Genomic DNA, 13,690 nt, shown 5'->3' with positions numbered 1-13,690 from the left:
AAATATCTTCCAGCCTAGTCTGATCTTAGTGGGAATTTCCACGTCATCAAGTTGTTGCTTCCAATATTTAAAGAAAATATCAGGGTGTATCTTTAATAAATTGGATTTCATAGCCGAGTAAAGACTAGATATTGAGGGAGTGCCTGTTGGGGATAATAAAATTACATCTAATTCGTTTTGAAAGGTCTCGAAGGTAACATCCCTTAAGTTTGACATAATGGATAGTCTAATTTGTTCAAATTGAAAGCCATGCTGAAGAGGTAGATCATACTTATCCATACATTCTGGGTACGTCAACCATCTCTGATCGGTTGGGTGGAGAAGGTGAGATATGTTATTTATACCTGCTTGCTGCTATTTAAAAAATAATTTAATTTCACTGCCCTGTGGAAATTTCGGGTTCCACCATAGCAGCAGGTGCTTAGAAATTCTGAAAGAAAGGCCATATTTCTTTCTAACCGCTTTCCAAGCGGAAATGGTGTCTTTAAAAGTTACTGATTTTTTGATTGCTGGGGGTAGGGAAGTATAGCGAGAGTGTAGAAGTGCGGTTAAATTGAAGGGGTAAGCATAGTCTGATTCCAGAGAGTAATCGGAGTATGTATGTCTTTTATGGAGCCAGTCAATTATGTAGCGAAAAAGGCAAGCACGGTTGTAATTCCTGATACTTGGAAAAATTGATGCCTCCATCATCCTTGGATGACATAAGTTTGCCTAGATTAATCCTAGGACGTTTTCCCCTCCATATAAAACGACTAAAGGCCCTATTAAGTGTAACTACATCAAAGTGTTTCAGTAGCAATGGTAGAGTTTGGAGTTGATACATAATTTTAGAAGTACTGATCATCTTAACGAGATGCGCCCTACCTAAAAAAGACAAGGGCAAATCTTGCCACGATTTCAATTGATCAGGGATTTTTTTGATGAGGGGGGGATAATTTAGCGTATACAAAGAGGATGGCAAATGGCCTATTTTTATGCCCAAATAGGTGATGTGAGATGTAGCTATATTAATATCTTAGAAAGATTTTTTTGAGTAGAGTTTCACTCCTTTTTCAGTTAATGGTAGCAATTCACATTTTTTTACCATTTATTTTAAACCCAGAGTAAGTGCCAAAATTTTTAAGTAGATCCAACACTAGAGGTAAATGCAGGATGGGATCCGACATAAACAAAATGATGTCGTCTGCAAAAAATGCCGTCTAAATTGATTTTTTATTAAATTGGATGCTTGAAAATGTTTTAGGGTCAGATAGAATACGGACTAAGGGTTCTAGTGCCAGGTTAAAAAGTAAGGGGGACAAAGGACACCTTTGTCTCGTTCCCTTTTCAAGAGGGAAGGGAGTAGATAGAAAACCCGGGGTATACACCTGGGCTTTTGGAGACATATATAAATTACGAATGTAATTAAAAAAAGGGCCTGACAATGACATCTTGGTTAAAACCACATATAACCAATCCCAACTTATATTATCAAAGGCCTTTTCGGCGTCAAGGGAGATAATTGCCGTGGACCCCTTTAAATCAGATGTAGAGTGGATTTTATCAAGCGCCAGTAATACTTTCCTAATATTTAGCGTGGCTGAGCGACCCTTAACAAAGCCTGCTTGTACATGGGATATAAGGTGGGGTAGAATAGAGGCCAGTCTGTCAGCCATTATTTTAGATAAAAGCTTAATGTCGATGTTTATAAGGGAAATCGGTCTGTATGAATTGGGGGATAATGGATCTTTGCCTGGTTTTAGTGATAATTTGACATAGGCCATATTTGCGGAAGGGAAAATGGGATTGCCATTGATTATTTTGTTGAAGATCGATACTAACAACGGGGAAATCTCTTCCGTTAAGGATTTAAAGAAGTTAGAAGTGTATTCATCAGGTCCAGGGGCTTTGTTTGGTTTCAAATTTCTAATTGTATTAGTAATCTTCTAATGAAATAGGTTTAATTAATATAGATTTATATTCTTCCGAAAATAAAGGTAGTTTGACCCTATCTAAGAGTGTATCAGAGAGGGGCAAGGTTTGTTTTGGATTTTTGTATAGGTCCTTATAGAATGAGCCTAAAATCTCATTAATTGATTTAGGATTCGTGTGAATTACCCCGTTGATATTTCTTAATTGGAAAATTCCCTGTGGCTTTTTCAGACCTTTCGCTAAATTGGCCATCATCCTCCCTGATTTGTTGCCAAACCTATAAAAGTATGCTTCTGTTTGAGATAAATGGAATTTTTCTCTCATATCTGCGTATTGGTTAAATTCAGGTTGTTTTTGAGACCAATGTGTTTTATTTAGAGGGGAAGGGTCAAGAAGAAATGTAGTGTAGGCTTGTTTAACCGGTTCCCGACCGCCCACTGTAGATAAACGTCCGCGCTGCCTGGGCTCTGTGCAGCGCCAACGTTTAAAAACGGTGGGTGGTCTCGCAGTGCTCAGGACCCCCAGGGTTCTGCAAGCACTGCGATTCCGGTGCAGAGCGTTAGCTCTGACAGGGTACATCATCGGGGCCTGATTAGATCAGGTCCCAGTGATGTTAACCCTTTGCTGTCTTCTATATGCTGTGATCTATAGTGATCGCGGCATATAGGAGACAGCAGGAAGAGAGGGGGTCGTCTTACTTACCTCCGAAGACCTCCGTTTCGTTTGAGGACCTGGGGTTGCTATGGCAGCTGGAGGTCACATGACCGCCTCCAGCTCTGCCATATATGGTGTCCTTCCTGTCTGGCTTCAGCCTGTATGTAGCTGATACCAGACAGGAGACTCTGACTGAAACAGTCAGTGAAGATCTCATGTAATGTAATATATGTCTATTACATTACATGAGATCAGTGATCAGAAAAATAAAAATTAATGTCCCATACAGGTACTAAGTAAAAATGTAAAAAAAAGTTAAAAAAAAGTTTTTAAACTATTAAAAAAAAAATCACAAATTAAATAAAAATAAATAAATAAAATATTAAACCAATAAATCCGTATATTATTACAAAACCAAAAAAAGTACACATATTTGGTATCGCCGCGTCCGAAACAACCCGAGCTATAAAACTGTCACACTAATTAACTCCTTCTGTGCACACCGTAATAAAAATAAATAAAAAACGGAGCAAAAAAATATGCTTTTTCATCATATCGCCAAACAAAAAGTGGAAAAAATGCGATCAAAAAGCAGAATAGAAATAAAAATGGTACCACTGAAAACTTCATCTTGTTCCGCAAAAAAAAGCCGCCATACAGCTCCATCAGCCGAAAAATAAAAAAGTTATAGCGCTCAGAATAAAGCAATGCAAAAAAAATTTTTTTTTTTCTATAAAATTGTTTTATTGTGTAAAAGCGCCAAAACATAAAAAAAATACAGTAAGTGTAGTATCGCTGTAAACGTACAGACCCGAAGAATAACGCTGCCTGATCACTTTTACCACACGCAGAACGGCATAAAAAAAAACTCAAAAAACAATTCCTGAAGTGTTTGTTTTTGTTAACTTTACCTCCCAAAAAACGGAATAGAAAGCGATCAAAAAATGTCACGTACCCAAAAATGGTTCCAATAAAAATGTCAACTCGTCCCGCAAAAAACAAGCCGTCACATGACTCTATCGGCCGAAATATGGAAAAATTATAGCTCTCAAAATATGGTGATGCAAAAACTAGATTTTGCAAAAAAAGCGTATTTTAGTGTGTGACAGCTGTCAGTCATAAAAACCCGATATAAATCTGGTATCTCTGTAATCGCACCGACCCGAAGAATAAAGTAATCTAATCAGTTATATCACACTAGGAACGGCATAAAAAATAAATAAAACAAATATTATTCACCTGCTACTGATTTGTTTATTATGTCTCCCAAAGATCCCAGTAAGGCTCTGCTCACATTTATCCTGTGCTCTGCGCTGAGCACTTACACCAGAGTTTCCATGTAAATCTCTGAAATACGTGATTCAGCCAGAACCCATGATGGAAGATTCCCTGTAATGAGGCAGATATAGGCCACTGTGGACGCCGTCTAGCCTGGGATCCCACGGTGTCATTTGTTTTAGGCGTGCATAAAAGTGCGGTTGGCCACAGTTTTGTGCACTTCTGAAAAAAAGGACACTACTAAACAGAGGCCAGACGGAGTCCAGAGTAACTCTGCTGCCTCATTATAGTGAATGGATCCTGCAGGGGTTTCATCTGAATTACATCACTTGGAAATTTAGATGGAAACCCCGATGTAAGTGCTCAGCCTAGAGCGCCAGATAAATGTTACGTAAAATGTTCCCAATAAAAGCTTCAACTCAGTCCTCAAAAAAAGCTAGTCCCCACTCAGGTCCATCATCTGTTAAAAATATAAGGGACTTCCAAGTTACTGGTAGCAGAAAGGCTCTGGAAAAGCAAAATGGTCCTTGCCCCCCAAAAGAAATTCAGAAAATTTTGTGCTCCCAAATCCAAATGCCTATTCTACAATAATTTGTTCTCCAATTGTCAAATAGCGCTCCTTCCCCCCCCCAGATCTCGCCTTATGGCTGAGCGGTACGATACAGCCACATATGGGGTATTAACACTTTTAGAAGAAATTGTGTGACACATTTTGGCACCATTTTTACCCATTGCCCTGTGTGAAAATGTAAAATCTGAGGGTAAAACATTTTTTTGTGGTAAAAATATAATTATGCTTTTTTCACTGCCCAATGGTATAAATTTAAAAATTAAAAAATGCTCACTACTTCCCTAGATGAATTCCTTGAGAGGTGTAGTTTACAAAATGGGGTCACTTGTGGGGGTTTCTGCTGTTTTGGCATGTCAGAGACTCTTCAAATGTGACATGGTGTCTGCTGCCTATCCCAGCCAACATAGCGCTTCTTTCTCTTCCGAACCCTGCCGTACACCAAAGCAGTGGTTTTCCCCCACATATGGGGTATCGGCGTACTCAGGAGAAATTGTACAACAAATTTCATGGTGCAATTTATCCTGTTACCCTTATGATAATGCAAAATTAGGGAATGAAAAACATTTTTTATGGGAAAAATGTGAAAATTTTATTTTTACGGCTCAATATTATAAACTTCTGTGAAGCAGCTGGGGGTGCAAGGTGCTCACCACACATCTAGATAAGTTCCCTAAGGGGTCTAGTTTCCAAAATGGTGGCACTTGTGGGGGGTTACCACTGTTTAGGCACATTAGGGGCTCCCCAAATGTGACATGGCGTCCGCTAATTATTCAAACAAATTTTACATTCAAAAAGTCAAATGGCGCTCCTTCCCTTTCAAACCCTGCCATGTGCCCAAACAGTAATTTGCCTCCACATATGGGGTATCGGCGTGTTCAGGAGAAATTGCACAACAAATTTCATGGTGCAATTTATCCTGTTACCCTTATGATAATACAAAATTAGGGAATGAAAAACATTTTTTGAGGGAAAAATGTGAAAATTTTATTTTTACGGCTCAATATTATAAACTCCTGTGAAGCAGCTGGGGGTGCAAGGTGCTCACCACACATCTAGATAAGTTCCCTAAGGGGTCTAGTTTCCAAAATGGTGGCACTTGTGGGGGGTTTCCACTGTTTAGGCACATTAGGGGCTCCCCAACTGTGACATGGCGTCCGCTAATTATTCAAACAAATTTTACATTCAAAAAGTCAAATGGCGCTCCTTCCCTTTCAAACCCTGCCATGTGCCCAAACAGTAATTTGCCTCCACATATGGGGTATCAGCGTGTTCAGGAGAAATTGCATAACAAATTTCATGGTGCAATTTATCCTATTACCCTTATGATAATGCAAAATTAAGGGATTAAAAACGGTTTTGTGGGAAAAATGTGAAAATTTTATTTTTACAGCTCAATATTATAAACTTCTGTGAAGCACCTTGGGGTTCAAGGTGCTCACCACACATCTAGATAAGATCCCTAAGGGGTCTAGTTTCCAAAATGGTGTCACTTGTGGGGGGTTTCCACTGTTTAGGCACATCAGGGGCTCTCCAAACGCAACATAGCGTCTGCTAATTATTCAGACAAATTTTACATTCAAAAAGTCTAATGGCGCTCCTTCCCTTCCGAACCCTGCCGTGCGCCCAAACAGTGGTTTTCCCTCACATATGGGGTATCAGCACGCTCAAGAGAAATTGCACAAAAAAATTTGGGGTCCATTTTTTCATGTTACCCCTGTGAAAATAAAAAAAATTGGGTCTAAAGTAACATTTTTGTGAAAAAAGTTAAATGTTAATTTTTTTCTTCCACATTCCAAAAATTCCTGTGAAGCACCTGAAGGGTTAATAAAGTTCTTGAATGTGGTTTTGAGCACCTTGAGGGGTGCAGTTTTTAGAATGGTGTCACTTTTGGGTATTTTCTGTCATAAAGACCCCTCAAAGTGACTTCAAATATGATGTGGTCCCTAAAAAAATGTTTTTGTAAATTTTGTTGGAAAAATGAGAAATCGCTGGTCAACTTTTAACCCTTATAGCTCCCTAACAAAAAAAAATTTTGGTTCCAAAATTGTGCTGATGTAAAGTAGACATGTGGGAAATGTTATTTATTAACTAGTTTGTGTGACACATCTCTCTGATTTAAGGGCATGAAAATTCAAAGTTTGAAAATTGCAAAATTTTCAAAATTTTCGCCAAATTTCCGATTTTTTCACAAATAAACACAAGTTATATCGAAGAAATTTTACCACTATCATGAAGTACAATATGTCACGAAAAAACAGTCTCAGATTCAGGGGAATACGTTGAAGCGTTCCAGAGTGATTACTTCATAAAGTGACAGTGGTCAGAATTGAAAAAATTGGCCCGGTCACGAAGGCAAAAACAGGCTCTGGCGCGAAGTGGTTAAGTTCAGAGGACAGTTCACTATATTTTTTCATAACTTTTTTTTTGTGAGAAAAAGTATACGCCAAAATTTTCCCCCTAAGTACCGCCTTGGCCGATTCCCATAATAATGTGGGGTTATCGTGGTGTGCTGAATTGTCAGAGAAGAACTCGTGCCACCATAACCTGAGCGAGGAAATAAATGAGTCGTTTTTGCAAAAGTAATCTGGAAATCTCCATAAGAAGTCAGGACCCCGAGGGAAATTCCTTGATAGTTCCAACCTTACTGGAGCATGATCAGAAATAACAATATCATCAATTTGCACCGTTACCAATTTAGCCAACAGAGAAGGGGAGACAAAAAAATAGTCAATTCGAGACCAAGAGTCATTGGCGTGTGAGAAGTGCGTAAATTCTCTATTACTAGGGTTTAGGAACCTCCATGAATCAATTAAATGGCAAGTAGACATAAGAGGTGCTAGTACTTTGTCATGTGAGGTTGTTGATTGCGGAGTACCAGCAGTGTTTTTCCTATCCTCGTGAACTGAAACCACCGAATTAAAATCTCCACCTACTATTTTGTTAGGGTTGGAGTCAAGTAAGAGTCTAGTCTCCAATTGTTTGAAAAAGGATTTGTTACCTATGTTAGGGGCGTAAACATTATAGATAGAGAAGGTTCCACAAGATGTAGATAATGTTAATTGTATCAACCTCCCCTCTCCATCTTGTTTCTGGCTTATGATCTGGTGTATAAATTGTTTATTGATAAGGATTAAGACTCCAGCCTTTCTATCTACGGACGATGACCCATAAACACCCCAACCCACAATTTTTTCATCCGGGGGAAATCCGCTTCAGGTAAATGCGTTTCCTGTAGGAGGGCTATGTCGGGCTTTAAACGTTTTAAGTGTCTAAGGACTTTCATCCGTTTTTGGGGAGATCGCAAACCTTTAACATTCCAAGATACGATATACATATTCAAAGATTGTAGAGATAAACTTGTTTGGTGAACAGCTTACAAAATAATGATGACATGTAGTTAGATTATGTACTAAAGAGCAAAGCTCGAACAAGTGAAACAATTTCAAATAACAATAAACCAAAGTTTTATAGAACTGACCTAGCAAGAGTGTGAACATTTTTAACTGCTCGCTAGGGGAAAAACAATCTCCTGGGCTTCACTTCTGCCCGACCATGTGTGCAATATAACAGATTACATTTAAATTCCCCTTAATTAAGTTATTTTATCAGAATTTTTCTTAAGCAATTGCCTCCATAAAAGACTTTTACTCCAGAGCCTCCAGGTGTATAAAAGGAGAAACTCATTAAATCAACGATTGTTATAACTCTGGTCTCCTTTGTCTCCTCGTTTCGTGGGTCTCTTAGGGGACCGTGAGCTAGAGGGAGTTATTGCCTGGTAGGGCTGTTCAGGGCTGGCCCCTGGTCCTAGGAGACTGCTGACAAAAGATTCTGCCTTATCAGGTGAGATAAATTCCCGGAAAGAGCCGCCTGTGTCTTTCAGGCATAGAGTAGCCGGGTAGCGGAATTGAAAGCAAATTTTTTCTTTGTGCAGTCTGGTGCACATAGAGCTGAAGGACTTCCTTTTCCTGGTTACTTCAATGGAGTAGTCTTCGAAAAGCAAGATTTTATGGCCTTGAATGATCAATGGGTGGTTTAATTGTTTGTATGCTCGGATAATGTCAGCTTTATCATTGAAATCCCAAAATTTCATAATGACCTGTCTTGGCCTGGTTGTATTGTGGGCTCCAGAGACAGAGGGTGGAGGACCAATTCTGTGGACCCTTTCCACCTTTTTACCTTCAGATAGTTTTAGGGCTTTTGGGACTTCGTTCTCGCATAGGGGTTTCAGAGTGTTCTGAAGATACGATTCAGGTAGACCCACCAAACGCAGGTTGCTTCTGCGAGAGCGGTTCTCAAAGTCATCTATATGGTCTCTCAGAATTGTGTTTACACGAACAATAGCCATTATTTTGGAATGGTCCTCATTTGAATTATCTTCAATGTTCTATACTCGTGATTCTAACTCAGTGAGCTGTTCGGCTTGTTCTTCCTGTCTGGCCTGAAGATCCATCAGGGCAGTATTAGAATAGCGTGATTTATCAGCAGTAGATTATCACAACAGGACAATCTGGCCTAGTCCAACCATGTCCCCAGCACTGATTAATAGCTTTCTGTCAATATACATTGTACAGTGCTAATCAGTGGAGTGGGTAAGGTTAAACAGGGCACAACATTTTGAGCTCTGCTATCACAGCTACTACACCAAGGAAACTAAGTGATATATCGCTGAAATCAGAGTCACTGTCCCTTCATCATGCGGTAGTCAGATTACATAGAAAAAACCTGATTCCTTTTAACATTATTTATATCTGTTACATTATAAATAAATGTAATTCATGAAATATTTAAAAAATTTCTTTTATTTTTCATTTTTTGTCTTGTTACAGTGTCAATATGTTTACTTGCATCAGTGTGTTAGAGATGTCTTAAGAGCAAGAAAACTGCGAAATGAGCAAGATAATCCTGTATTTCCAATTTATGAAAATGTGAATCCAGAATATCATAGAGGTGAGACCTTCAAAAAATGAGAGCCATTCTTTAAATACCTTGCGTCAGCCCCAAAATGCATTTTAAATGGGCTAAATAGTGTTGTAGGAGAATTAGCCCCCATAACATCCATACTAGCACTGTACCTGTTACTAGTACAGTGCCTGAGAAAATAACTAATTAATATGTGAATAAGGAGGCTTGGGTGCACCCTTGGTGTGGCCAAGAGTTTGGTGCACCGTTATTTGATTGACAGTGATCGATTCCCATTAACAAGCACTGTCTGAATGGTGCCGGTATATGTGCAGATGCGCATGAACACCGTGGCTGTGTGCGTTTTCTCACTGTCTCCTTTCTTCTGACGCCGTCGCTGCACTAATACACCTGGAAATTCAGAGAGCAGCATGAGAAAAAAGGAGGCAGAGAGTAGGACAAGCGCGACCACACACACGCCAGTGGTATTCAGACAATGCTCACTCTGGGGAGTGAGCACTACCAATTAGGAGCTAAAGAAGAGACCCAATATGCAAATGAGGAGGCGTAACGGTGCACAAAATGCTTGGCCACGCCAAAGGTGCACCAAATCCTCCTCATTCACATGAATTAAGTTATTTTTTCAGGCAGTGTACCAGTACCAGGAGCAGTTCTAGTATGCATGTTATAGGGGTTAAATCCCCTACAACATTGTATAGCTCATTTAAAATGCATTTCGGGGGTGACTTACTCCCTTTAACTTATGTTTTTGTAATCCGAATTAACAAATCAACTTTTTTTTTCAGAAAATGTGTATGCCAGGCAATAACTCTAATATCTGCTCCAATCAAGACGAAGCTACATTTACGCATGAGACATTGAACGTGTCTTCAGTATTTCTACTGCATCTTGCAATGTATATGTAATATACCTGTACATCACATCAAGTCTCATGATATATGTAAATATATTCTTGTTTACAGACTGTTTACTTAACTCATTTTTGTAAAATGGAAGACCCTGGATGAACCCTGCCAATTCTGCAATAGCTGACAATCTGCATTGTGTCAATGTATCCAGCACATTTGCATTAGTGCATTGACATCTCAATGACATACTATCCCATCTCCTCTGTGCCAGGGACCTCTTCATCTTCCGTCAAGCTGCATTTGGTTAAGAACATTATTTTCATGTAGAATAAAAAAACAGGAGTGATCTGTCCATGAAATATGAGGGGCTTACTTCATAAACCATGTAGAGATTGGGCTTGTGTTTTTTTGTGCTTGAAATGGAAATATTCTGTATATAATACCACAAGATTGATCTCATTTTATAGTTCGTAATGGTGTCTTTTGTCGCTGCGTACCTATTCTCTATTCTAAGCATTGCTCCCTCTTACTAAGCAATTACTATAAAAAATATAGCTTTTATGCTCTTAGAATGTAAAGTCTAGGGTTTTCCATTTGCAAAAGATCCAAAATATTCAGATAATGTTAGATATATGTTATACAGTATATTCTCAGTCAATTAGTATATCAAGTGCTGAATGTATCAAAATGTATTAACCTCAATTCTTACTGACCCCCAACAATGTGCTCTCAGCCATAACCTATGCACTTGTGTAAATTAATGAATCATACAATATAAGCTATTTAGAAATGTAGCACTTAAACAATGGTGGTTTAGTGACAGAACCTGAGCTACGTGGTAAATTATCGCCATTGTGATTTCTGCAATGGATATATATAGATATGATCAGTGTCGGACTGGGCTGCCAAGGCCCCACCAGTAACCAATTCATTTATTAGCTGGTTTATCATATTGTGTATGAAAGTATAGCCTGTAAAAGTAGTGCAGAATGATAGACATAATCTTGTGACCTGATGTACACTCACCCTGGAACATGAAATGCAGACATAGCATCTGGGTCACACTTACAAGCAATATCTGCAAAAGGTTTGCTTTCCGAATTGCAGGTTACCATTGTAATTAAAATGTTCATTGGGAAATGGTCAGAACATTATTCGTAAGTGAGAATTCTGGCTCAATGCCTCTTAAAGTGAACTTTTACATTGGCTTGACAGTCTTACTTTATGGAAGCGGGTAGATGTATGGGAAGGGCTTTACTATATACTATTATTTGGAAATACAGATATGTAAGTAATGTACACATATTAAGGTCAATCCATAAGACAGAAACCATTAATACCTAGGATATTCCTAATGACATTCGGGACCAAAAAGGAAAACCTTGCTCTATAGGGCAGATTGGTTCTAGCATCATGGTTGTACATATACCCCTTCCCTTTATCCTTTTCCATCCCTCAGTTGAACTTGATGGACATGTCTTTTTTCAACAGAATGATCTAACTAGGTATTTATACAATTGTACTCACTAAACTACTCATATGAACATTATAACCCAAGGCCTATAGGAAGCTTGGTGCATAAGCTAAAGAGAATACATGGCTGACCAACTCCTCTCCTTAATCCTTCTTGGTGCTAGTGACTTGTCCAAGTAGATCATAACATTTAAAGCTTTTTGGACATCTTAAAGCAAGTCAAAAACCAAGTCACCAGCACCAAGGATGGTCAGTTTGGATAGGATTCCTTTTACCCCTTATTTATAGGTCTTCATCCAAGAAAATCGTATCAATTATGCTAATCATACTTTGATCAAACTGTGATCAGAGTGTGATCCGATTCTCCCAGATGAGGAGAAGATGGAGAAAAAATGTTTTCCATCTTCTCCATTGTGTCAGTCAATGGAAATCGGACTCCACTTAGATGTCATCCGAATGTAGTCCGATGGTTTCCACGCACTCATTGGCTCGCATGGCCGAGTGCGATACGAATATAGGATCAAACTCTGGCATGTGCATGGACTCATAGACTAACACGGGTACAGGTGCGATCCGGTGTTTTGTTGGATCACACTCAGACTGAAATTTCACATGTCTGCACCTTCGTTCAGTGAAACATTTGTATTGTAAATTCATGGTAACCTATAAACCATCACAAAATGTATGATTATTACTGTAATACTGTGCTGCAAGCATTTCGGAGATTGAAGCATACACAGTGTCTAATTCATGCTGCTCATGTTTCGGGGAGCATGGATCTCCAGTCATGTGCCCTTTTAAACAAGGTAAATGGCATTCATATTCCAAAGGTCAGTTTAACCCAGCCATAATACAGCCACATTTCATCCTTCGTATTATGGCTGAAACATTTGGGCTTTTTGTGGTTCTACAAACCAAATGTATAGAATTTCAGGTTCTCTGGTGATCTAGGTTTGGTTACAAGTGGTTACCGCAGAGGAGCTACATGCTGCAGTTGGGTAATACACTGTAGTCATAGCTGCATGAAGATCTCCTTATTCAGTATATCAAACAACAGCACTCAGACTTTTATGCTACTCAGCCAGTTTGATATGTAGCTTATACTACAATACTTCAGCAAGTATTTGCTTTTAATTTATGTTTAATCATATTTATTTAAATATTACCTATATTGTTGTTATGTATTAAAAATACATTTATTGCCAGTGCTGGACAGACATCCTACTTCACTGCCAAGCACCATAGCACATGTTAAAGATCCAGTAAATATTGTTTTAAAGTATTTTTGCATGTTTTATATTTTATAATAAAAAAAATATTGTTGAAGCTTTAGAAGAATCTAAATATATAATAATACATGTAAAGTATAGAGATGACATCATCATTAATAATTAGGATTCAGTAGGAGAAGAAGACAGACAACCTGGTTTACATGTGCAAATTAATTATATTAAGTTATATTAAAAGGAGGGTTTATAAAGACAGTACAAAAGGTGGAAGCAAATTGAGATGTATATAACTGTGAATGCCCCTGTGTCAGGGTTATTAACAGGAGCAAATGTAGATATACTGACACAAAGCGATATATATAAAGAACACCATGTCAAAAACATATATAGTTACTACCTCTGCCCTTGATAAAGCGAACAGTCGCATTGCGAAACGCGCGTCGGGCTCCTTTACCTCCCACTAGGGCGTATTTACCTCCCACTACCGCTTCTCCACTCCTGGGTAAGCAATTTTGATTACTGCACTGCTTAAGCGTCTATTTTTTGCACCTGTCGATCTGACTATTTGGCCCCCTCATTACATTGTGCTCTCCTGATATAGTTTGGGCCATTGAGCCAGAGCTTATTGGCTTTTAAATATTTTCCTATTATCTAATTACATGCCTGTGAAAGACTTTAGGCCATTTGGGCACTTTTGCAATAATGGGAGACCGTGACTATATATGTTTTTGACATGGTGTTTTTATATATATCGCTTTGTGTCAGAATATCTACATTTGCTCCTGTTAATAACCCTGACACAGGGG

At 38.6% G+C, this 13,690-nt stretch overlaps 1 protein-coding gene across 2 annotated transcripts in view; it reads left to right on the top strand.

Moving 5' to 3' along the window:
• Window positions 1-13,124, top strand: part of PTPRB (protein tyrosine phosphatase receptor type B) — a 213,155-nt gene extending 200,031 nt beyond the window's left edge. For both annotated transcript variants that reach the window (XM_073651780.1, XM_073651781.1), the window contains 2 exons: window positions 9,241-9,361; window positions 10,120-13,124. In XM_073651780.1, coding sequence (XP_073507881.1) covers window positions 9,241-9,361; window positions 10,120-10,142 — 144 coding nt within the window. In that variant the 3' untranslated portion in view covers window positions 10,143-13,124. The remainder of the gene's footprint in view (window positions 1-9,240; window positions 9,362-10,119) is intronic.
• Window positions 13,125-13,690: the final 566 nt, after the last annotated feature.

This window comes from Phyllobates terribilis, unplaced genomic scaffold (assembly GCF_046119375.1).
Source record: "Phyllobates terribilis strain yellow unplaced genomic scaffold, ASM4611937v1 Scaffold_11__3_contigs__length_659146591, whole genome shotgun sequence".
Taxonomy (NCBI): Eukaryota; Metazoa; Chordata; class Amphibia; order Anura; family Dendrobatidae; genus Phyllobates; species Phyllobates terribilis.
This window is presented reverse-complemented; position numbering and strand designations above follow the sequence as displayed.